The sequence below is a fragment of the Gorilla gorilla genome, chromosome 18 (assembly GCF_029281585.2).
Source record: "Gorilla gorilla gorilla isolate KB3781 chromosome 18, NHGRI_mGorGor1-v2.1_pri, whole genome shotgun sequence".
Classification (NCBI taxonomy): domain Eukaryota; kingdom Metazoa; phylum Chordata; class Mammalia; order Primates; family Hominidae; genus Gorilla; species Gorilla gorilla.
Window position 1 is genome coordinate 30,008,604 of NC_073242.2, and position 24,386 is coordinate 30,032,989.

At 46.8% G+C, this 24,386-nt stretch overlaps 2 protein-coding genes across 2 annotated transcripts in view; both read left to right on the top strand.

The window, feature by feature from the left end:
- MPV17L (MPV17 mitochondrial inner membrane protein like) overlaps nucleotides 1-11,851 on the top strand; it is a 112,946-nt gene extending 101,095 nt beyond the window's left edge. Inside the window, exon 4 of the transcript XR_010131341.1 lies at nucleotides 11,841-11,851. The gene's annotated coding sequence lies outside the window, so the exon portion shown is untranslated. The remainder of the gene's footprint in view (nucleotides 1-11,840) is intronic.
- BMERB1 (bMERB domain containing 1) overlaps nucleotides 1-24,386 on the top strand; it is a 153,712-nt gene that overhangs the window by 69,779 nt on the left and 59,547 nt on the right. The window contains exon 2 of the mRNA XM_004057253.5: nucleotides 11,841-11,964. Coding sequence (XP_004057301.2) covers nucleotides 11,841-11,964 — 124 coding nt within the window. The remainder of the gene's footprint in view (nucleotides 1-11,840; nucleotides 11,965-24,386) is intronic.

Sequence of the window (24,386 nt, forward strand, 5' to 3'; positions counted from 1 at the left end):
GCGTTTCACCGTGTTATCCAGGATGGTCTCGATCTCCTGACCTCGTGATCCATCTACCTCGGCCTCCCAAAGTGCTGGGATTACAGGCATGAGCCACTGCGCCCGGCCAACATCCAAGGATTTTGGTGTCCAAAGGGAGGCCTGGAACCAATCCCACACGGATACTGAGGGACAAGTATATCATCCCATTTCATCCCTACAGCAGCAACTTCATGAGGCAGGAGTTATTAGTCCCATTTTACAGAAGAGGAAACTGAGACTTAGGGAGATCAAGTAATTTGCCCAGGTCGCACAATTAGTGGTAGAGCCAGGGCTTGAAGCGACGTCTGTCTTAAGCCAATGACCCCTGCAGATTATTAGAGCAACTGTTCTCCACAACAGTGTAAGCCTCTTGCTAGAAGCTCAGGTCCACAAGGGCAGAGATTTTTGTCTGTTTTGCTCATTGCTCCTTCCCCATTGCTTAGAGCAGGGTCTGCCACGAAGCAGGTTCTCAATGCAGTTATTAAATGTATATAAGAGCAAATATATGTTACAGAGAACTTTCTGTATGCTTGTCACTTACATGAATCACCTGTGAGATGGGTATGCATGTTCCCCAATGTTGCAGATGAAGAAACTGAGGCGCCCAGAGTCACTGACGCATGGCTCAAGTGTGAGAGCTGGACTCTGAAACCCAAAAGCCCATGCCCAGAACCACTCCCCTCTCTTGCTGTCTTCAAGGGCTGGCCTGGCTCCCCATGGTGCCTGCACACGCCAACTCCTTTTCTTTTCTCTCTTATTAATTTTAAATCTGTTTTGCAAATGTAACATCTGACCATTGGTAAATTGCTAAAATTTCAATGAATATAGTTAATAACAATGCACCAATGTCAACTTCTTGGTAATGTTAACAATAGTGGAAATTTAATGAGGAGTAGAGGGGAATTCTTTATGCTCTTTGCAACTCTTCTTTTCTTAAATTTTTTTTTTTTTTTTTTTTTTAAAGATAGTGTCTCACTCTGTCACCTAGGCTGGAGTGCAGTGGCACCATCATAGCTTACTGAAGCCCTCAAACTCCTGGACCCAAGCGATCCTCCCACCTCAGCCTCCCAAGTAGCTGGGACCACAGCTGCATGCCACCACATCCGGCTAATGTTTACATTTTATTTTTGTAGAGATGGGGTCTTGCTCTGTTGCCCAGGCTGGTCTTAAACTCATGGCTTCAAGTGATCCTCTTCCCTCAGCCTTCCAAAGCTCCGGGATTACAGACATGAGCCACCACATCCAGCCACATTTTCTAGAAATATAAAAGTATTTTTAAAAAAGTATATTTAAAAACCCAAACAAGAGAAAAGGACATATTAGGTGAAAGTTGATTCTCCCCCAACACTGACTCCCCCTACCTGAGTCCCTCATGTCCTTCCCTAAATGCAACGGCTGTGACCCAAGTATATTCCAATGACTGAAATGAATAGCACCCCCACCCCTAGCCCTTCATTTAATTGCCTTTGTTATATGAGCTGGGTTGAAATAATTGCTCAAAATGGCTGATTCCTCTTTGGGTAGGACTTAACCCATGGCTGAGAATTGTCCTTCTAGCTTGAGTTCTCACTGAAGTTTGAATGAGAACCGTTTGTTGAGGGACCCTGGGAACCACATCTTGCCAAGTCATTTTATATCCTATCCAACACGGGTATGAGGCTGACCAAAACGTCGTTTAAGACCTTTCCAACGCAAAGGACTGGAATTCTATTCTACAACAGGGGATGGGATAGGTACCCCCAGTGGTACTCTCATGCTTGTAACATCAAACAGCAATGAATTTCCCTTCAGGAAAGCTACGCATTTTCTCCTCAATTATCAACCTTTTTGATTACCTAAAGGAGAAAGCCACAATTTGGTGCTAGCTTTGTCTTTAATGCCCCTAGCACTTGCTGATTCACCTTGTTAAGAAAGAAAATTTAAGCTTCATTCTGAACCTTAAGCAGGCTATAGTTATTTAGCGAGAATTTAACAGTATTGCTTTGTTTCCTCAGGTTTATTTTCATGGCTATTTTCTAATTATGCCAAGTAAGAGTCACTTATTGTCTGTGGATGTCATGGGACATTTCCTTTAGGGAGTTTGAGTAAAAAAAGTCAATGTCGGCCAGGCGCGGTGGCTCACGCCTGTAATCCCAGCACTTTGGGAGGCCGAGGTGGGTGGGTCATGAGGTCAGGAGATCGATACCATCCTGGCTAACATGGTGAAACCCGTCTCTACTAAAAGTACAAAAATTAGGCTGGTGTGGTGGTGGGCGCCTGTAGTCCCAGCTACTCCGGAGGCTGAGGCAGGAGAATGGCGTGAACTCAGGAGGCAGAGCTTGCAGTGAGCCAAGATCGCGCCACTGCACTCCAGCCTGGGTGACAGAGCAAGACGCCGTCTCAAAAAAAAAAAAAAAAAGTGAATGTCATGACATACTGAGTGGTACATGACAGAGTACAGAATATGTAGCTGGGGTAAATTCTATGCAGTGTTGAGAGTTTTGGAAACACTGTTCTGTAGCTCTTTTGACCTTAGAGCATGGGCATTGGGATCAGATAGATCTGGGTTTGAGTTTCATTTCTACCACTCATTATAGCACTGCCCCAATTGCCCCTTAGAACTGATGTTTATGGTGTTTTGTTTTGTTTTTTTTGAATAAACACAAAAATTTACCTTCCTAATCTTTTGTTTTTCTTTTTTCTTTTTTTTTTTGAGACGGAGTCTCACTCTGTCACCCAGGCTGGAGTGCCGTGGTGCGATCTCTGCTCACTACAAGCTCCGCCTCCCGGGTTCACGCCATTCTCCTGCCTCAGCCTCCCAAGTAGCTGGGACTACAGGTGCCCGCCATCACGCCCGGCTAATTTTTTGTATTTTTAGTAGAGACAGGCTTTCACCGTGTTAGCCAAGATGGTCTCTATCTGACCTCGTGATCCACCTGCCTCAGCCTCCCAAAGTGCTGGGATTACAGGTGTGAGCCACTGTGCCCAGCCCCTTCCTAATCTTAAAATTTTAGAAAGTTACATTCATTTTACCTGAGTTCCTTTCTCAAGAAACTGACCTCTCGGCCTTCCAGATAGTATTAAGGAATTGAAATTTACCAGATCACTATGTGTGGACAATGGGATGCCAGACTCCTCAACCATCACGATTGCCTAACCAACCACCTGCATCCTGTTGACCAGATTCTCTTCCTTACCCCTTCCTAATAATTTCCCAGAAAAAAAAAAAATAGGGATGTATCACAATGTAACACATGGTTACGTTTCTTCCTTGCTACCTCTAATTTTAGTGGGTTGAGGAGATGGATTTGAGTCCCTTTCCATCTCCCCAGCTGCAGCACCCAATTAAAGCCTTCTTCTCTGGCAATACTCATTGCCTCAGTGATTGGCTTTCTGTGCAGCGAGTAGCAGGATCTAGACAGAACCCTTGATGTTGCTGCAACAATTGAGTGAGTGAGTTTGACCAATCACTTATGAGCTCTCTAAGCCTCATTTTATTAATCTAGAAAGAGAGGTTGATATGAGCTAGATCATGGCTCCGGTAAACGCCCAAAATGAGCAAGCTCTGGGGCCGGTACTAGGCACATAAAGTTATAAAGCAGAAGTAAAGGCAGAGGTTGTGCAGGGCACCCTGAGCTTAAATTCCTACCATGACCCCTGATTGGAAAAGATGGGCTAGGAAAGGTATCTCTCTGGTCCCCAGCAGTTTAACCCTCCAAGCTTGTATTTAAACTAGAAGTTTTTAGATCACCAGCCCTCATCCTCCATCACCTCCACCACTCCTGTCCCTGGGTAGCCTTACTTTTTGTTTTGTTTTGAGATCAGTGATTAAACCTGCTGGCGCATACCAGGGCTGCCCGGGTGCTCAGCTCTTGTTTGCTGGTGCCACTGCTCAGGAAGCATGCATCTCCCTGGGGTGGCATTTGGGGATGGGAAGATGGATTTAGCTGCCTCTTCCCCCAGAAGTGACTCAGCTCCTGGAAGCTCAATGACAGCAGTGGCAGTTGGAGCCCTGGGGACGTCTGTGCCTTCATGCTTTGCTGTCTCCACACAGCAAGCAAGCTCTTGCTTGGAAGCGTGCGTGAGAGACTCGTTGTCTCTAGCCAGCTTGAAATGCTCCTCCCATTTCTTCCTGTGATTTGTCCTCCTTGTGGAGACATTCCTTGGCAGCTGTCGGATGCCTGCCTTCTAGTTGGAAAATGTGATCAACAAAGGAACAGTCTAGCAGGCTAATTTCTATCACACAAGTTCAGACTGGAAAGAAACTGACTGTGTGTGATATTCATTTATTCAGGTCCTGTATCAGCATTTTTCACTCTGATCTGAAGACCTCCTTCATTAAGGTCCCTGGACACAACACCCCAACCCAGGTTTATCCTAATCCTTGGAGGTGGAGGCAGGGAATTGTTTCTTAAACAACCTCCCTAGATATTCACCTTGCCCAGTGATGTCTGGGAATAACTACTCCCTCTGTGTCTAAAGCAATACAGTCTTCTCAGTTTTGTTATGATGATGATGGTACTTACGTAGGGAGGTAGTTCTTACATGAATATGGTTGATTACAACAAGAGCTTTGGAGTAGGACAGATCTTGTTTTAAATCTCACCTCCATCACTTACTCCCTTTCCTGAGCCTCGACTTCCCCATCTGTGAAATGGGATAACAGCACTGACCACCCAGGGCTGTTTTGAGAATCAGATAAGGTAATGCACAGGTGCTGGCATGTGATAAATGCTCGATAAAAGTTATTATCGTTACTGGGTAAACCTGGCTTTCCTAACTTTTAAACTGGAGAGATTACAGTATACCACCCAGGGAAGGGGTTGGCCAGCTTTTTCTATAAAGAGCCAGGTAGTGAATATTTGAGGCTTCGTGGGCCAGGGAGTCTCTGTGGCAACTACTCAGTTTTTGCAATGCAAAAGCAGCCATAAATGACATGTGAATGAATGAGCGTGATCAGTGTTCCAGAACAACTCTACTTACAACATCAAGCATGGGGCTGCGCTTGGTCCCCTGGCCGTAGGGTATCAACCCCTGGCCTAAGGTATTGTGCAGACTAAATGAGATGAGATTCATTCCTGTAATCCCAGCGCTTTGGGAGGCTGAGATGGGCAGATCACTTGAGCTCAGGAGTTGGGAGACCAGCCTGGGCAACATGGCAAAACCCCATCTCTACAAATAGTACAAAAAAAGTCGCTGGGTGTGATGGAGTGAACCTGTAATCTCAGCTACTCAGGAGGCTGAAGTGAGAGGACTGCTTGAGCCTGGGAGGTTGAGGCTGCAGTGAGCCAAGATCATGCCACTGCACTCCAGCCTGGAAGACAGAGCGAGATCCTGCCCCACCAAAAAAAAAAAAAAAAAAGATGAGGTTTACAATGAGCCCAACACAGTGCCTGGTGCAGACAGCTCATGGCAAGAAAGGATTCTAACAATTTGTATCTGATTCAAGCTTTAGGCTTCGTTCCTTTCTCTTGGGGAAGAAAAACATCCTTGAGCAAGACTTTTCAACATAGGTCTTTGTTCCATTCTTTGCCCCAAATCCAAGCTAAGCACCTGGAGCCTGGCACCACCGCCTCCATCCTCCCCCGGGGATGGAGGTAAAATGCCAGTTCCTGGGATGTGATTAATTCTCTTCGTCCCACGCCTCGCCCCAGGGTGTGTTGCCGTTTTCAGCATCTGTCCCATGGAAATCAGGTTGCCCATCTGAACTGTGATGAGAAAAACAAGGATACTCATATCGTGGGGTGGTTAACTACGCACTTTCGCAGGCACAAATGCATTCAGCCCTCACCAGGAGGCTGGATTACGTGGTTAAGGTCACGTGGTTGTGGAGTGGAGCCGGGGGGGCGGGGGGAGAGAGAGAGAGCGCACAAGCTGGGTTTGAATACTATCTCTGCAATGATCTGGCTGTGTGATGTTGAACAAGTCACTTTCCTTCTCTAAGCCTCAGAGTCATCTCTGTAAAATAGAGATTGAATGAGATAATACACAGAAAGCCTCCAGCACAGGTAACTATTGAATTCTTGTACAGAGGAGGAAAGTGACGCAAAGACATAAAGGGACTCATTCGAGGTCTTGCGGCTGATGACCAGTGTCAAATGAGGATTTCTGACACTGCCCCTGCCTAGCTGTTTTTTGCCAGACCCCACTTCCCCCATGCACTTCCCTCACCCCCGGGTGACTCCCGCTGGGACTCCTGCTGCTTCCAGCCAAGGCTGTGCTCTGTGTGCAGGATCTAAAGCCCCTGGAGAGAGTGACGTTATTGTCAGGAAGCTTGCAAGGCTGTGGCCATTCATTCTTGTGGGTTTGTGGCCTCCTGAAGTTCATGTGCATCTTAAAACATCAGAATGTGACCTTATTTGGAAATAAGGTCTTTGTAGGGGTAATTCAAATCAGGATCCAGATGAGCTCACATTGGATTAGGGTGGGCCCTAAATCTAATGAGACAGAAAAGAAGACACACAGAGCCACCCGGAGGAAGACCCTGTGAAAACAGAGGCAGAGGTTGAAGTGATGCTATTACGTTCAGTGGCAAAAACTGTAATTACTTTTGCACCAACCTAATACTACAAACCAAGGAGCCACCAGGGGCTGCAAGGGCCAAGAAAAGATCCATCCCTAGAGCCTCTGGAGAGCGCGTGACCCTGCCAACACCTTGGTTTCCGACGTCTGGCTTCCCGAACTCCAAGAGATTAAATTCCTTTTGTTTTAAGCCTCCCCACTGGCCATGAATTGTTATGGCACCACGCTTGACTCTGAGATAGGAATGAATGGGGGGTGTCGGACTTAGAACAGCTGCCTGGACCAGAGGCAGCTAAGAGGGTCAAAGAGCATGAATTTGAAGCCAGACCTGGACTCAGCTCTTTCCCTTGCCAGCGCTGAGCCTTTGTTTCTTTGAGAAAATGAGAACCTACTGAACTTGCTGGCTTATGGCGAGGATTAAAAGAGGTGATGGGCAGAGCAGGTGCGGCGATCATAACGAGGGCAATTGCAAGCATATATTAAACGTGACGTGCCGGGGTAATTCATCCCTCACATCTGTTTTGGGTGGTGGGCTCCCTTACAGAGGAGAAACAGAGCTGCTGAGAGGTTAACCAACTCCCCAAGGCCACACAGCCAGGGAGGGGCAGAACTGGAACTCAAACCCAGGCCATCTGATTTGGTAAGGCTGGTCTTTTAGCTTGGTAGCATCACAGCACACAGTAGCACTCAATATTAATTATCTTTTTTTTTTTTTTAGACGTAGTCTCACTCTGTCCCTCAGGCTATAGTGTGGTGGTATGATCTCGGCTCACTGCAGCCTCTGCCTCCCAGGTTCATGTGGTTCTCGTGCCTCAGTCTCCCAAGCAGCTGGGATTACAGGCACCTGCCAGCATGCCAGGCTAATTTTTGTATTTTTAATAGAGACTGGATTTCACCGTGTTGGTCACATTGGTCTCGAACTCCTGACCTCAGGTGATCCGCCCGCTTCGGCCTCTCAAAGTGCTGGGATTACAGGCGTGAGCCACCGTGCCCAGCCAATATTAATATTTTGATCCTATTCCTCCCTCCTTCCCTCCTTTCTCAAGCCTGTCCTCACTGCTTCAGTCCCAGGAGCCACCACAGCATGGTGTCAGGGACAGTAGTAGGACCCGAAATTGGATTCCGGGGGCCTTGAAGCATAACCAGATGGCCCCAGGAGATCTTTAGGCAGCACATCACATGAGACATTTCCTACAAATCCTCTGCAAACAGACATCGCTCCCTCTCCCCAAGCCACAGCCTGAGGCGGCTCCTCTGACCTCTCTCCTTCCTGCTTCTCTTTGACACTCCCTCCTCTCCCTCCACTGTGTCTCCCTTTTCACCCTTCCCTGGCAGAGGCTCGGCCAGGTGGCCAGATAATCTTCGGGACCCGCCATCTTTAGAAGGCAGGGAGGAGGTGATTGTGAATCTCTCCAATTTCATGTTTTTCCCATTCACCCACCTCCACTCTCTTCCTCCCACTTATACAGTTGTTCAGTGACCCCCTCTCCAACCCAATAGCAGATTCTGCACTATTTATGTTCTGCACTTATCTATTTCATGAAATATTGGCGCTCCCTGAAAATATAAAAGAAGCACACATTGCTCTGAGATGCTGAACTCAAAGAGGAGAAAATCTTCAATAGGCTGATGACCGACAGGTCAAATTTTTTCCTCTCCCCATATAATTGCTTGGCCTTTTCCATTGCCTTTGTTATTGTTTCTCTTGAAAACTGGGAGTTGTCAGGCCGGGCACGGTGGCTCGCGCCTGTAATCCCAGCACTTTGGGAGGCCAAGGCTGGCAGATTACCTGAGGTCAGGAGTTCAAAACCAGCCTGGCCAAAATGGCGAAACGCTGTCTCTACTAAAAATACAAAAAATTCGCCAGGCGTGGTAACATGCGCCTGTAGATCCACATACTTGGGAGGCTGAGGCAGGAGAATTGCTGGAGCCTGGGAGGCAGAGGTTGCAATGAGCGGAGATTGCATCACCATGCTCCAGCCTGGGCAACAGAGCAAGACTTGCTCTCAAAAAAAAAAGAAAAAAAAAAAAAAAGGGAATTGTCTCAGAGAGAATGAAGAGAGGCCATTCATTTCAATGTGAGAATCAACTCCGGAGAATTACCTTCTTTCTGTCTCTTTAGCAAAATAAGATGTTTTGATTGGTGGAGGGGAAGCAGATAATTTTGGCACATGGAACGGACACATCAGAGGGTGGGTAATGGAAAGGAACTCCAATTTACCAAGAATCCAACGTCTGCTGAACAACTCAGGGCCGGGAGAGTCCCACAGGTGGACAAATGCATCAGGTGGGCTCCTAGAAGAGGGCGCTATTCTATCTAGAGATCCAAGCAGGCAGGGACTGACTTCAGGGAAGCCTGCAAATCACAGCGCCCTAAACCCTGTGCAGGTGTGCAAGGGCGAGGGCCCCAGGACATAGAAGGCAGTTGGACAGGTAGAAACAGGACAACTTTCTCTGGGCACAGTGACTCACACCTGTAAGTAATCCCAGCACTCTGGGAGGCTGAGGCAGGAGGATTGCTTGAGGCCAGAAGTTCCAGACCAGTCTGGGCCACATAGCGAGACCTCATCTCTACAAAAAGGAAAAAGAAGACCTGGTGTGGTGGCTCACACCTGTAATCCCAGCATTATGGGAGGCCAAGGCAGGCTGATCACTTGAGGTCAGGAGTTCAAGACCAGGCTGGCCAACATGGTGAAACCCCAACTCTACTACAAATACAAACATTAGCTGGGCATGGTGGCACGAGCCTGTAATCCAAGCTACTCAGGAGGCTGAGGCAGGAGAACTGCTTGAATCCGGGAGGCGGAGGTTGCAGTGAGCCGATATTGTGCCACTGCACTCCAGCCTGGGCAACAGAGGGATACTCCGTCTCAAAAAAAAAAAAAAAAGGAAAGAAAAAGGAAAAAGAGAACAACTTTCCAAATCATGGGTATAAGGTATACCAACTTTCATTATTCCTTGAGTATAAGGAAAAAGACAGACGCCCTTGTAGAACTGAGGTGTGGGGTGGGCTCCATCTTGGGGGCGGGTGTGGGAGGAATTAGCAGATACAGATGATGTGATGGTGTCTCAGGGTACACCAAAAACATCTCCTGCCCCGAGTCTCCCCCACTACCGATCAAAGGCCTTGAATAGCACATCACTTATATCTCAGCCATTCACCCTAGAAACATAGCCCAAAGGAACCCTGTAGATGTGTGCGAAGTTTTCACTTTGAGAACGTTCTTCACTGGAACACTCTTACGGTGAAAATAATTCTTACATTTTTTTCCCCATGATTACAGTGGGGAAAAAATAGGAAACAACCTACATGTCTGTGGATTGCTTAAGTGCTTCGTGATACAGCCACAAATAGAAAACCGCCCCGCCTTCCATGCTGCTGCCGAGGAAGACCATCCAAGGACAGGCAGGAGCGCTCAAGGCATGTTGCTAGGTGAAAAGAACACATAATGAAATAGTGAGGTCCTAACTTTATATTAGAAAAATAAGACCTACATCACAGTGGATATATGTATATGTATATAATAGTATAAATATATATTCACACACATATAAACATTTTAACTGCTAACATTTTAGTGTACTTTTTCAGTCTTTAAAAAGTGTGTCTGGCCAGGCGCGGTGGCTCATGCCTATAATCCTAGCACTTTGGGAGGCTGAGGCGGGTGGGTCACGAGGTCAGGAGTTCGAGATCAGCCTGGCCAACATGGTGAAACCCCATCTCAATGAAAAATACAAAAATTAGCCGGGTGTGGTGGCATAAACTTGTTATCCCAGCTACTTGGGAGGGCTGACACAGGAGAATCACTCGAACCCGGGAGGTGAAGGTTGCAGTGAGCCAAGATCGTGCCACTGCACTCCAGCCTGGGCAACAGGGCGAGACTCCGTCTCAAAAAAGAAAAAAAAGTGTGTCTGTGTATATTACACATATTATATATATAAAACCACATATATTCATATATGTATATACACACATATATATATGTATCTGTATGTATGCTCACGCTTGTAATCCCAGCACTTCAGGAGGCCAAGTTGGGAGGATCGCCTGAGGCCAGGAGTTTGAGACCAACCTTGGCAACATAGTGACACCCCCATCTCTACAAAAAATAAAAATTAAAAAATTACCTAGGTGGGCCTGTAGTCCCAGCTACTTGGGAGACTGAGGAGGAAGGGTCCCTTGAGCCCAGGGTTTGAGGTGGCAGTGAGCTATGATTGCACCACTACACCCCAGCTTGGATGACAGAGTGAGGCCTAGTCTCAAAAACAAATGAAAAAATACTTACACTACTTAGTAGTAGTATTACTGTAAGATAATTATGATAAAACTTTCTTCTGCCTAGAGTCGGCTGGTCTTAGAGGCTTACACCACAGGACAAAGTGGTCGTGGTCAGGGGGAGCAGAGGCTCAGAATCTGGGACCAGGCAGGGGCTGACAAGGCCTTAATCAGGCTTTTGTGAGCCCACTTGTGAGCCTCGACTAGCCATCATAACAAAGTTCCCAGCCAGGCGTGGTGGCCTCACGACCGTAATCCCAGCACTTTAGGAGGTCGAGGCGGGAGGATCACTTGACCTCAGCCTGGTCAACATGGTGAAACCCCATCACTACTAAAAATACAAAAATTAGCCGGGCCTGGTGGTGTGCACTTGTAATCCCAGCTACTTATAAGGCTGAGGTGGGAGAATCGCCTGAACCTCAGAGGCAGAGGTTGCAGTGAGCCAAGATTGAGATCACACCACTGCATTGCAGCCTGGGCAACAGAGCAGGACTGTGTCTCAAAAAACAAAAACAAGGCCAGGTGCGGTGGCTCATGCCTGTAATCCCAGCACTTTGGGAGGCCGAGGCGGGCAGATCACAAGGTCAGGAGATCGAGACCATCCTGGCTAACACGGTAAACCCCGTCTCTACTAAAAAATATACAACAAATTAGCCGGGCGAGGTGTCGGGCGCCTGTAGTCCCAGCCACTCGGGAGGCTGAGGCAGGAGAATGGCGTGAACCCGGGAGACGGAGCTTGCAGTGAGCCAAGATCGCTTCACCGCACTCCAGCCTGGGCGACAGAGCCAGACTCCGTCTAAAAACAAAACAAAACAACAAAACAAAACAAAAAAGCAAACAAACGAAGTAAATTCCTTTGGAAAACACGTTTTCTGGTTCCCAAAGGGTGTGCTCACGAATACACATTTGCGGCACAGGCTGAAGTCTGTCCTCAAGGCGTATGATGGTCGCGGAGCAAGGCTGTGCCCTGGAACCATGTCAGGGTCTGTCCCACGGTGCAGCCTTGGGGTCCTGATGGTTGTATTTCCTGTCTCCTGCACAGATCAGCTGGACATCATCTCCATGGCGGAGACAACCATGATGCCAGAGGAGATTGAGCTGGAGATGGCAAAAATTCAGCGTCTGCGGGAAGTCTTGGTCCGCCGGGAGTCTGAGCTCAGGTTCATGTGAGTGTTTTGGGGATGTGGCCAAGGAAAGAAATGTGTGGAGGAGAGAGGAAAACCTAATATTTGTTGATCGTCTACTGTGTGTCAGGCACCGAGATAAAGGCATTATGCACGTTTTTAAAAGCCTCATTTGATTCTCACCACCACCCAGGGAAGTGGATATTGTCATCTCCTGTTTTAAGCAAGACCCTGAAGTTGGAATTGAATTCAGGCCAATCTGACCCCAAAACCTTTGTTCTTTCTGTATCACCCACGGGGAAGAAAGAGGGAGGGGAATGCAGAGGCTGTACCCTGTGCTGGTGTCTTTCACGAGCGCACACTCTGCTCTCAGATAGGCCTGAGTTTTTTTTAAGCCTATCAGCTTGGGCAGGTTACTTGGACTCTCTGAATTTCAGTTCCCTCATTTCTAAAATGGGGGAAAATAATAAGATGGGGTCTCTAGCAACATCAGAGTCACATGGGTTGAACCTTCATTATCTACAGAGCACAGCATTCCTGAAGAGTTGCAGGTAGTCTTTCAAGACAAACTCTCATTTAAAAAGTTGGGCTCTGAGTGTGTGGTGGTGCACACCTGTGGTCCCAGCTACTCAGGAGGCTGAGGTGGGAGGACTGCTTGAGTCCTGGAGTTCAAGGCTGCAGTGAGCTGTGATCGCATCACCACACTCCGTCTTGGGTGACAGAGAGAGGCCCTGTCTCTAAAAAGCACAAATTAAGGCCAGGTGCAGTGGCTCACACCTGTAATCACAGCACTTTGGGAGGCTGAGGCGGGATGATCGCCTGAGCCCAAGAGTTCAAGACCAGACAGGGCAATGTAGCCAGACCCTGTCTCTACAAAAAATAAAATTAGCTGTGTGTGGCTGTGTGTGCCTTTGTCCCAGCTACTCAGGAGGATGAGGTTGGGGGATCAGTTTAGCCCAGGGGTTCAAGACTGCAGTGAACTATGATCATACCATTGCACTCCAACCTGGGAGACAGAGCGAGAGCCTGTTGCTAAAAGAAAAAAATTAAAAATACAAAAAATATAAAAACATCAAATTAAAATGAAAAAGTTTTTTTAAAAATTGGGCTTTTGCCGACAAACAGTGAAAGGTTACAAGCAAAACCAAACCAAACCAGTGGTTAAGAGGCAACCTGGCTGGAAAATTCCCTGCGCTGCCTGTCAGCTCACCCACCCACCCACCCTCCACTGGAAGCAGCAGGAACATCAAAACTTTTAGGCAGGTGCTAGGCCCCTCCCCTATTCTTTCACTGATTTTTCACAACACCAAGAGGCTGAGTCTGTGATCCATCCCATTTTGTAGATGAGGAGACTGAGGCTTGAAGAAATGAAACAGCCTGCCCAAGGCCTCCCAGCTCCCTAATGGGGAGTTAGGGTTCAGACTCAGCTCTTTCTGCTTTTAAAACACCTATTCTTTATAAATTTTTAGTTACTTATTTAGATAAAGGGTCTTGGCCTGGTGTGGTGGCTCACATCTATAATCCTAGCACTTTGAGAGGCCGAGGTGGGTAGATCACTTGAGGCCAGGAGTTTCAGACCAGCCTGGCCAACAGGGCAAAAACCCGTCTCTAGTAAAAATACAAAAAATTTAGCCACGTGTGGTGGCGTGCGCCTATAATCCCAGCTACTTGGGAGGCTGAGGCACAAGAATCATTTGAACCTGGGAGGCGGAGGCTACAGCAAGCTGAGATTATACCATTTCGCTCCAGTCTGGGCAACAGAGAGAAACTATCCCAAAAAAATAATAAAATAAAAGGAAGACAGAGAACATGAGTCTTGGTTTTAAGTAATCAAGATCAAGATCCCTTTGTTTAAAAAAAAAACTACAAAAATACAAAAAATTTAAAAATACAAATTAAACATTTTTTAAATATATATTTATTTTTATTTACCTAATAGTGCTGCTGCAGGAACAGTGGTTACCACTGTGCATTTACTGACCTTTACTGTGTGCGCATGTGTGTGTGGATGTGGGTGTGTGGATGTGTGTGTGGATATTTGTGTGGATGTGTGTGGATGTGTGGATGTGGAAGTGTGGATGTGTGTGGGGGTGTTCGTATGTGGGTGTCTGGATGTGTGTGTATATGTGTATTGTGGATGTGTGTGTGTGGATCTGTGTGTGTGGATGTGTGTGTGAGGATATGTGTGTGCATGTGGGTGTGTGTGTGGATGTGGGTGTGTATGTGTGCGTGTGGATGTGTGTGCATGTGTGGATGTGTGTGTGGGTGTGGATGTGTGCGTGTGTGGATGTGGGTGTGGATGTGTGGATATGTGTGTGTGTATGGATGTGCACATGCCTGTCACTTAGCCCAGGCTTAAGGACAAGAATAACTAGCATTTCTTAAGAGGCAGCTCTGCAGTAAGCTCTTGACTTGTGATCTCACTGAATGTCCTCATCTAGCCCATGAATCTGACCACTTAGGGACAAATGTCAACAGTAGACCCTAGGATAAATCAAATTATCTAAAGGATACAGAAGGACCTGAGTGTTGTTAGGACATAGATCAGGGATTCTGTGACATTTTCCAGGGGAGGGACCCCCTTCCAGGCCCCCAGATGTCTTGCTGGAATGGGGTCCTACAGACAGTATTGGATGGTGATGACGCTCCCCAACCAAGCTCAGCCTTGTATGGTGTGTAGCTTGCCCAGTGGTGCACCTGCCTCATCAATCTCAGAGATACACGGTGGACGCTAAGGCAGCCAGGACAAAGGACACAGTACGCTCAGATCTGCACAAAGTCCTCATCCATCATCCTCAGCCCTCCAGGCCAACAGGCTTTGAGCCAAGGCCCTGCTTGAATTCACTTTCTTGGCTGTTTCTCAGAGATGGTTTTTCCCGAAGTTGTGGGGCTTATCCTGTGAGTGTGTCCTGTTCTTATCTCCATTTTGGATGGGAAGGAATGGGAGGTTACAAAATTTGCCTGATGCTGCATTAGCTAATAAGTAGCCAAGCTAGGATGCAGTCTGACTCCAGAATGTTTATTAATTGAATCAGTGAAGGAAGGAAGGAGGGAAGGGAGTGGGAGAGAAGGGAGGGGGAGAGGGAGGGGAGAGGCGGCGGACAGGGGAAGGGGGAGGGAAGGGAGGAAAGGAAAGGAGGAAGGAAGGAAGCTTTGAGTATAAACTACCAAGATAATTCCTTCAAGGTTATAAACTCCATGAGGGCAGAGACCTTATCCAATTTCCTCACAATGTCTTCCCAGCATTTGGAACAGTGCCTGGCACTTAGTGTCATGAATATTTGTCAAATGTGCAATAAATTATTCTTTCTCACTCCATCCTTACCCCAACAATCCTCTTACACACACACACGCGTGAGACACTCTTGGCACAGAGTAGGAGAGAGAGAAAAAAATTTCAGACCCTACTGATCATTTTCAGGCTCAGGTGAGGAAGCTTTAAGTGACAGGAATGTGACAGCCCTGGGCTGAAAGACTCCCAGTGACCGTAGTGTAATAGCCACGGTGAGATTTGTTTTGTCACACCTGCTGCGAAGTAATCACCTTAATGCCCATCAGCTGCTGCAGAGACCGTGTGAGTCAGCCCCTATTTCATGGTTGAGAATGTGTCTCACTTCCAATGCTTCTCGCAGCATTGACTCTTTTATTTTTATTTCTTGTGACAGAGTCTCGCTCTGTCGCCCAGGCTGGAGTGCAGTGGTGCGATCTCGGCTCACTGCAACCTCCGTCTCCTGGGTTCAAGCGATTCTTGTGCCTCGGCCTTCCAAGTAGCTGAGACTACAGGTGCCCACCACCATGCCCAGCTAATTTTTGTATTTTTAGTAGAGACAAGGTTTCACCATGTTGGCCAGGCTGGTCTTGAACTCCTGGCCTCAAGTGATCCGCCCTCCTTGGCCTCCTTGGGATTACAGGTGTGAGCCACTGCACGCAGCCTGCATTGACTCTTTTAAGCATGAGTCTGGGGGGTGCTGCCTGCCCCATCCCCAAAGCCCTGGCACCCTGACATTTAGATTGTTTCATGGGCTTCCTTTTTCTCAGCTGATTTACCTTGTCCTTTCCCCCAAGATCCACAGCCCCTGCCTGTTCTCCCTCTTTTCCTGCCACGACAGTGAGGAAGAAGAGGGAGATTTCCCTACTCCCAGGGAACTGGTGAGAACTCGGGAGATGTGGGATCAGAGGTCATCATCCTGGCTCTCTGACGTCCTTGGTCTGTGCTTGGACACATGACGGAGCACACAGAGTTGCTGTTTCCCGCGGGCACTGATATGCCACCCTGAGTGCTACATCCCCTGCATGGATTCACCCCTTAATTTTAGCTTCTTGAGTCCTCGCAAGAACCCCAATGGAGTAAGTTCTATCTCTTTTATTTTATGAATGAGGAAATTGAGGTCAGAGAGGCAAAGTGACTTGTTCGAGGTCACCGGCTAGGATAAAGTAGTACCAGGATTTGAACCCAAGGTGTCTGTCTCGTGGGGGCAGAGCGCTTAACCTTAAGCTGTTCTGTTATCTTTATTCTCAATGCCAGGACCCCCTTTCTCTTTGCCTTACTCTTCTACAACGCAAGGACAAACCCCCGATTGGATGCCCCCAGTCCCACACTGGGTCTTGTCTTGTTCTGCCATCTTGAATTGTGTGTGGTGGAACTTGGACAGATTTTACTAAGTCAGGCTTTGGACTTTTCTGTACCATTGAAACTGACCCAATAGTCCCATCATAGATGTTTTTTTTTTTTTTTTTTTTTTTTTTTTGAGACAAGAGTCTCGATCTGCCGCCCAGGCTGGAGTGCAGTGGGGCACGATCTGGACTCACTACAAGCTCCACCTCCCGGGTTCATGCCATTCTCCTGCCTCAGCCTCCCAAGTAGCTGGGACTACAGGCGCCCACCACCACGCCCGGCTAACTTTTTTTTGTATTTTTTAGTAGACAGGGGGTTTCACCGTGTTAGCCAGGATGGTCTCGATCTCCTGACCTCGTGATCCGCCCGCCTCGGCCTCCCAAAGTGCTGGGATTACAGGCATGAGCCACTGCGTCCGGCCCATAGATATTCTTTTGGATAAATACAGAAGTTGACCTTTCTGATCTTAAAGCTTGAAGCCCTCATTTGTCTTATCTGGGTTATTTCCTCAGGAAGGGACCCCCAGGCCTCTCAAAAAATATCAAAGAACTGAAACTCACCAGATTACCACATCCAGAGATGAGATGCCAGACCCCTCATTCATCATGATTGCTTCCTTGCTCCTCCCGAGTTCCTGTTTTCTTATAGATTGTTACATTTCTTCCCTGCTATGTAAACTCCTAGTTTTAGTTGGTCAGGGAGATGGATTTGAGACTGAGCTCCCATCTCCTTGGCTGCAGCACGCGATTATAATCTTTCTTGGCAATACCCATCTTCTGAGTGATGGGCTTTCTGTGCGGCGAGCAGCAGGACCTAGACCAAACCCCTGGTGTTTCAGTATCACCATTTCTCTGCACATAAACTGTTTATTTCAGAGACCAAAATGATGAGCTCCAGTGCAGACAGTCAAGGTTTGTGAAGTCAATCTGCTGGGAATGTGCTGTAGAAAAAGAACCCGGTTCCCGTAAGAACTCTTAAGGCCCACAATAGTTGGCATTTACAGAGCCCTTATTGTGGACCTAGGCTTGTGCTAAGCCCTTCACACACATGCTCACATAACCCACATCAAGTGCTTACTAACAGAAAGATGCATCAGGAACCACCCCAACCCAGGACACCCACTTGCCCTGAATCAGGCCCAGGAGGTCAAGTTCACAGACCAGCCATGAGTGAGCTCCCAGCAGGCAGGTGTGAACTCTTGAGTGTGCTCCTCACTCTGAACTTCCAGTGTGTGTTCTCTTGCTGACTTCCCTTTGCTTGACCCCTGGTTTCCAATGTGCAAAATGGCATTTAGAGATCTCTTTCTTGAGGCTTGGCAATTTTATCAACTTTACTGGAACAGGACAGTAACACAAAACCGCCTCCGGAAAACAGGCAGCAAACATCTGGCAGATAATGCTTGAAACACCTGTGTTTTCTCCCTTCTTGACCCTATGTTCCACCCACCTCCTAGTACCTCCCACTGCTACCCCATCTCCCTACCCATCCTGCTCCCATCTTACTGCAGACAAGAATTCTCAGAGGCTGTCAACAACCTCAGACTCATTTTCTCCGCCTTCCTTACAGCACTGAATCACATCATTAGTTTTTAATAATTCTTCTTGCAGCCCCTCTGGCTCGCTTCAGCTTTTCCATGTCTAGTCTACCAACCCGCTCCTGCTGTTTATCTGGGTTTCAGATAATTAAGTATCTTTGGCCTCCACATGGGGCAGGGGTGTGGTTATCTTCCTTTTACACCCGCTTGCTGGGTTTTCATAAAAAGGGATAGCGTGCCCTGCCGCTCAGCTTGCTCTGTCTGGGCAAAAGCAGGTTTTAATCAGCCAGAGACAGAACTGCAGCAGGCAGGGAAGGTAGGCGTGCGAAGGACATATTTCAAGAGCACAGCCTTTGAGTTCCAATATTTCCAGAGCCTGGGCTTGAAATCCAGTAACTTCGTTTTATTAAGAGGTACCAAGTGTGGTAAAGAGGACAGGCCCTGGGAACCTGGCAGAGATTCAAAATGGGGTAATAGTGCATGCATTGTGTTGAAAACCACACACACACACACACACACACACGGAAAGTGTGTGCATTGTAGATAGCAGTTCTTTTAAAACATTTTCTATGCTGGCTAGTTTTCTAGTGTTTTATTGTTTTGACTCATATAATCCTCACTACCACCATCCAGGCAGAAAATATCACGTAGCCTTTATTTTATAGATGAGGAAACTGAGGCACTGAGAGGTCAAGTCTCTTGCCCAGGGTTGTACAGTTTCCATGAAATAGCATTCTAGGTCCAGATGAAATGGGAAAAGTTCCCTTGTCCCCCTCGCAGGGTGTGTGATGTGGGAGTGGCTCGCTTCTTCAGTGCCCCGCTGCTCAAACCTCTAGGGGAGCATAGAGATGGGCCAGTTGTCGGGATCTGATCCCACGGCAGTGTCTAGGGGTGGATGTTTACAACTCCTGAAGCTTCAGTGTGTGTGTGTGTTACAGGGTGCTCTTTTAGTTTTGCTATCTATAGGCGGCTTGTGTTAACTAGCTCAATTAGACCCTCTATGTTGTCCCAAGGACAGAGGGCTTTCTGTATCCCAGGTTCTTGCCTTGGTGCACCAGAAGAATCGGATCACACCTGGACTTGGAGAATGAGAGCAAGGTTTTATTGAGTGGAGGTAGCTCTCAGCAGATGGGGGAAGCCAGAAGGGGATGGAGTGGGAAGGTTTCCCCCTGGAGTCAGGCCGCCCAGCAGCCTGGGCACTCCTCCGACTGCCCAGGCCAAACTCCACTTTGTTCCGCCAGTAGATGGCCTGCCAGCATCTGTCATGTGCTCTTCTGCCAGTGTGTTCCTCTTGACGTCTTCTTGACGTCCAGACGCTTGTGTCTTCTTCGCCGATCTGCAGCTCTTGACGTCCAGCAGCTTGTGTGTCACCTGCTAGGGTCTTGGGGTTTTTATAAGTACAGGATAGGGGCATGGCAGGCCAGGGTGGTCTTGGGAAATGCAACATTTGGGCAGGAAAACAAAAATGCCTGTCCTCACCTAGGACTGTGGGCACAGGCGTGGGGGTGGAGCCCTTACTAGGGACCACACCCTCCTCTACCCAGCACTTCCCTTCCTTCCTTCTGTAGCATTTAAAGCGACCACGCCCTTCCCTTCCTACCATCTCTCTTCCATATCACAGAGTCCATGGTCTCAGTCATCAAGCTGTGGGGTCTCTCAACTATCTTTGAATTCTACTTCTTACCAACTGTGTGGCCTGGAGCAAATATTTTGTCCTGTTTCAGCCTCAGCTTCCCCATCAGTACAAGGGGGACAGTGATATCTCCCTGCAGCATCATAGCAAGGGATGAAAACAGACACAGGTATGAAATTGGGTGGCCCTTCCTAGGTAGTAAGCAATTCAAAATTCCCTTCCTTCCTTTCATTGTTAACATTGTGCTTCGTGGGAGAGTAGGGCATCAGGGCTGCTTATGGTTGTCTCCAGAGAATTCCCAGAAAATATTCCTCTCCCCAAGAGAAGATGGGATTCACTGTGGTTTCCTTGAGACCCTCTTGGGAGGTGCCGACTCTCTTGAGAGTGGCTCTCAACCATTAAATGCAACTCTACCCTGGGGCCTTGATTTTATTATGATGATGATTTAAGATTTTTTTTATAAACCTGCATTTTTTCCCCTTTAATGAGCTGATAATTCTGAAGTCTGTTAGGAAGAGCTTCAAGCCGAGGGCAAAATGAAGCATGTGCGTTTATGTAACTTGACACATTTTAGCCACATTCAGGAGCTCTGCGTCACTTTAGTTGCACACAGGGTTTTAAATAGCATCTTCCAGGAACAGGTCACCGTTGCCGGGGCCACTGTACATATCAGATGGGAAGAGATGCCCTTAATTGCAGAAAATCTAAGAAGCAATTTGTCTTGGGCAAAATATACAAGAAGTTGGGGTGTAGGGGAGGGAAATGAAGGAAGAAGAAACGGAGAGAACTAAAGGGAGGAGAGAGGAGGGATAATTTCTAAGCTAGACTTCTGAATGGAAGGACCTTCCTCCTGAATTTCTAAATGTACTGGGAGATGGAGAGGAAGGTGGGAATCTGTGTTGATTGAATGGAGAAATAAATGTTAGTCTGGGCGCAGTGGCTCATACCTGTAATCCCAGCACTGTGGGAGGCTGAGGCAGGTGGATCACCTGAAATCAGGAGTTCCAGACCAGCCTGGCCAACATGGCAAAACCCCTTCTCTACTAAAAATACAAAAAAATTAGCTAGGCATGGTGGTGTGCACCTGAAATCCCAGCTACTCAAGAGGCTTGAGGCACAAGAGTTGCTTTAACCTGGGAGGCAGAGGTTTCCATGAGCCAAGATTGTGCCACTGCATTCCAGCCTGGGTGACAGAATGAGACTCTGTGTCAAAGAAAATAAGTAAATCTAATAAATGTTCTGTACTTGACAAGCTCTTGCTGCTACAAGTTGCCTTTCATGGTCAGAACAAATTTCCAGAAAGAAAATACTCTCTAGAAGTTCCGTCTTCCTAGAACTGTATTACATTCTGCTCAGAGGACCACCTCTGAACCACCTAGACTCCATTGGGTTGGGAGGGAGATTACCATGTAAGACCCTGGTGATTATCAATTTTATGCATCAACTTGACTGGGCCACAGGGTTCCGAGATGTTTGGCCAAAGATTCTTCGATGTATGTGTCTGCGAGACCATTGGTGGATGAAATTAACAGTTGAATTGGTAGACTGAGTAAAGCAGACTGCCCTCCCTAATGTAGAGGTGGGTGGGCCCCGTCCAATCAGTTGAAGGCCTGACTACAACAGAAAGGGTGAGTAAGAGGGAACTCCTGCTGCCTGATCGCTTGGGCTGGGACATGGGTCTTTTCCGGCCTTTGAACGCAAACTGAAACATCAGCTCTTCTTGGGTCTTGAGCCTGCCAGCCTTTGGACTGGAACTTAAACCGTCAGCTCTCCTGGGTCTCCAGCTGCCACCTATAGATCTTGGGACTTCTTGGCCTCCAAAATCCCATGAGCCAATTCCTTATCATAAATCTTTTTCCAGGCCAGGTGCCGTGGTTCACGCCTGTAATTCCAGCACTTTGGGAGGCCAAGGTGGGCAGATCATTTGAGGTCAGGAGTTTTGAGACCAGCCTGGCCAATGTGGTGAATCCCTGCCTCTACTAAAAATACAAAAATTAGCCGGCTGTGGTGGCGTGTGCTTTCAGTCCCAGCTACTCGGAAAGTCAAGGCAGGAGAATCGCTTGAACTTGGGAGGTGGAGGTTGCAGTGAGCCAAGATTATGCCACTGCACTCCAGCCTGGGCAACAGAGTGAGATCCCATCTCAGAAAAAAAAAAGAAAGAAAAAGAAAAGAAAAGAATAAAGAAAAAACAAATAAAATAAAATAAATCTCTTCAGTACTATTGGTTCTGTTTCTCTGGAGAACCCTGACTGATAGAGCCCTTTTTATTCTCAGAATTTTCATTTGGATAGTTTATCAGGTTAGCAAAGACCTAGCAAGTTGGATAAAATGAAAATATAGGGAAATTGGCTTTACGTCTTTGGAAAACAGTTCATTGTTACCTAGTAAAGATGAACAGGTGATTATAACCTGCAGTTTTGCTCCTGGGTCTACCCCTGGTTAGCCAGTAGCTTCATGTGGCTATTTCAGTTTAAATTAATTAAAATTAAATAGCATGTAAAATTCAGTCTCTCGGTAGCCTGAGCCGTATTTCAAGCACTCATTAGTAAATAATGGCTAGTGGCTACCCTATTGGAAAGCATACATTTGTATAGGACATTTCTATTGTTGTAGAACATTCTATTCACCAGCACTGCCCTAGAGAAACTACACATGAGCATCAGGAGGCATGTTCCAGAATGTTCATAACTGCCTCGTTTGTGGTCTAGCTGTACCACAGAATACTATACAGCAGTGAAAAATGAATGAGCAACAGGTATGAACATGAAAGCATCTCAAAAACAAGATATTGAGCAACAGGTTTATATAAAGTGTATAAAAGTAGAAAATACAGGCCGGGCGTGGTGGCTCACGCCTGTAATCCCAGCACTTTGGGAGGCTGAGGCGGGTGGATCACAAGGTCAGGAGATTGAGACCATCCTGGCTAACACGGCAAAACCCCGTCTCTACTAAAAATACAAAAATTAGCTGGGTGTAGTGGTGTTTGCCTGTAGTCCCAGCTAGTCAGGAGGCTGAGGCAGGAGAATCGCTTGAACCCAGGAGGTGGAGGTTGCAGTGAGCTGAGATCCCACCACTGCACTCCAGCCTGGGGAACAGAGCAAGACTGCATCTCAAAAAAAAAAAAAAAAAAAAAAATATAATTGTTCAGGGCTTCATATATGGGTGGTAAATGATAAAAATAAAAAGCATTACCACAAGTTTGTGATAGTGCCTACCTCTGAGGGAATGAGAAAAATATGAGGGAATGGGGCACACGGGGCCGTCTAAAAGTCACACACAGATTTTTACTTAAGTAGGATGTTGGGAAAATAACTGCTTTATTATTCCATAAAAATAATATAATAATAATTCTATAAAGTATGAAACAATAGTAAATAATAAAAATAAAATATAATAAATCATATTTTATTATTTTATTGTTTATTATTATGGTATATTTTATTATATAAATTTTACTATAAAAACATTTTGTGCACACTTATATGTAGTTCGCACACACACTTCTATTTTTTAAATTGTGGCAAAATATATATAATATTTACTACCTGAAACCATTTCTAAGAGTATGGTTCTGTGTCATTAAGAACATTCATACTGTGTGTAACCATCACCATCCCTCCCCAGAATTTTTTTCATCTTCCCAAACTGAAACTCTGTACCATTCAACACTCACTCCCCATTTTCCCTTTCCCCTGGCTCCTGGTAACCAGCATTCTGCTTTCTGTCTCTGATTTTGATGACTCTACATACTTCATAAAACTGGAATCAGGCCAGGCGCTGTGGCTCATGCCTGTAATCCCAGCACTTTGGGAGGCCAAGGTGGGCGGATCGCCTGAGCTCAGGAGTTCGAGACCACCCTGGGCAACATGGTGAAACTCTGTCTCTACTAAAATACCAAAAATTAGCCAGGCATGGTGGCACGCACCTGTAGTCCCAGCTACTCAGGAGGCTGAGGGATGAGAATCACTTGATACCTGGAGGCAGAGGTTGCAGTGAGCTGAGATCGGGCCACTGCACTCTAGCTCAGGCTACAGAGTGAGAATCAGTCTCAAAAAATAAAATAAAAAAAAAAAGAAGTGGAATCACACGGTATTTGTCTTTTTGGACACACATTTCTAAGGGGAAAATGCTGAGAAAGACAGGCAGGGGAAGGTACAGTATCTGATATCTCCACTTAAATGTCTCAAAGATACCTGTAACTCAATCTGTCCAAATCAAACTCATGATCCCCCCATCTAGCCCCAATACCCACCAGCCCTAGCTCAGCAAATGGCCAAGCATCACCATCTATCCATGGAAATCTCAAATTCCAAAATTAGACATCATCCTTGACCCCTCCCAACCCTCCACCTCATATATTCAGTTCATCATCAACTGGTGTTTGTTTTACCTCCTAAAATAATGCTCAGCTATCCATCTTTCTCTGTCTCCATGGCCACCACCCAGGTTCACATGCCCATCTCTGTCCTGCAGCCAGAGGGATTTTCTCACCATGTGAATCTGATTATAACTCTCACATTGAAACACTGTCTTAGTCTGTTCCTGTTGCTGTAACAAAATTCCTTAGACTGGGTAATTTATAAATAGAAATTTAATTCTCACAGTTCTGGAGGCTGGCTGGGAAGTCCAAGATCAAGATGCCAGCAGATTCCATATTTAGAAGGGCTCATTCTCTGCTTCCA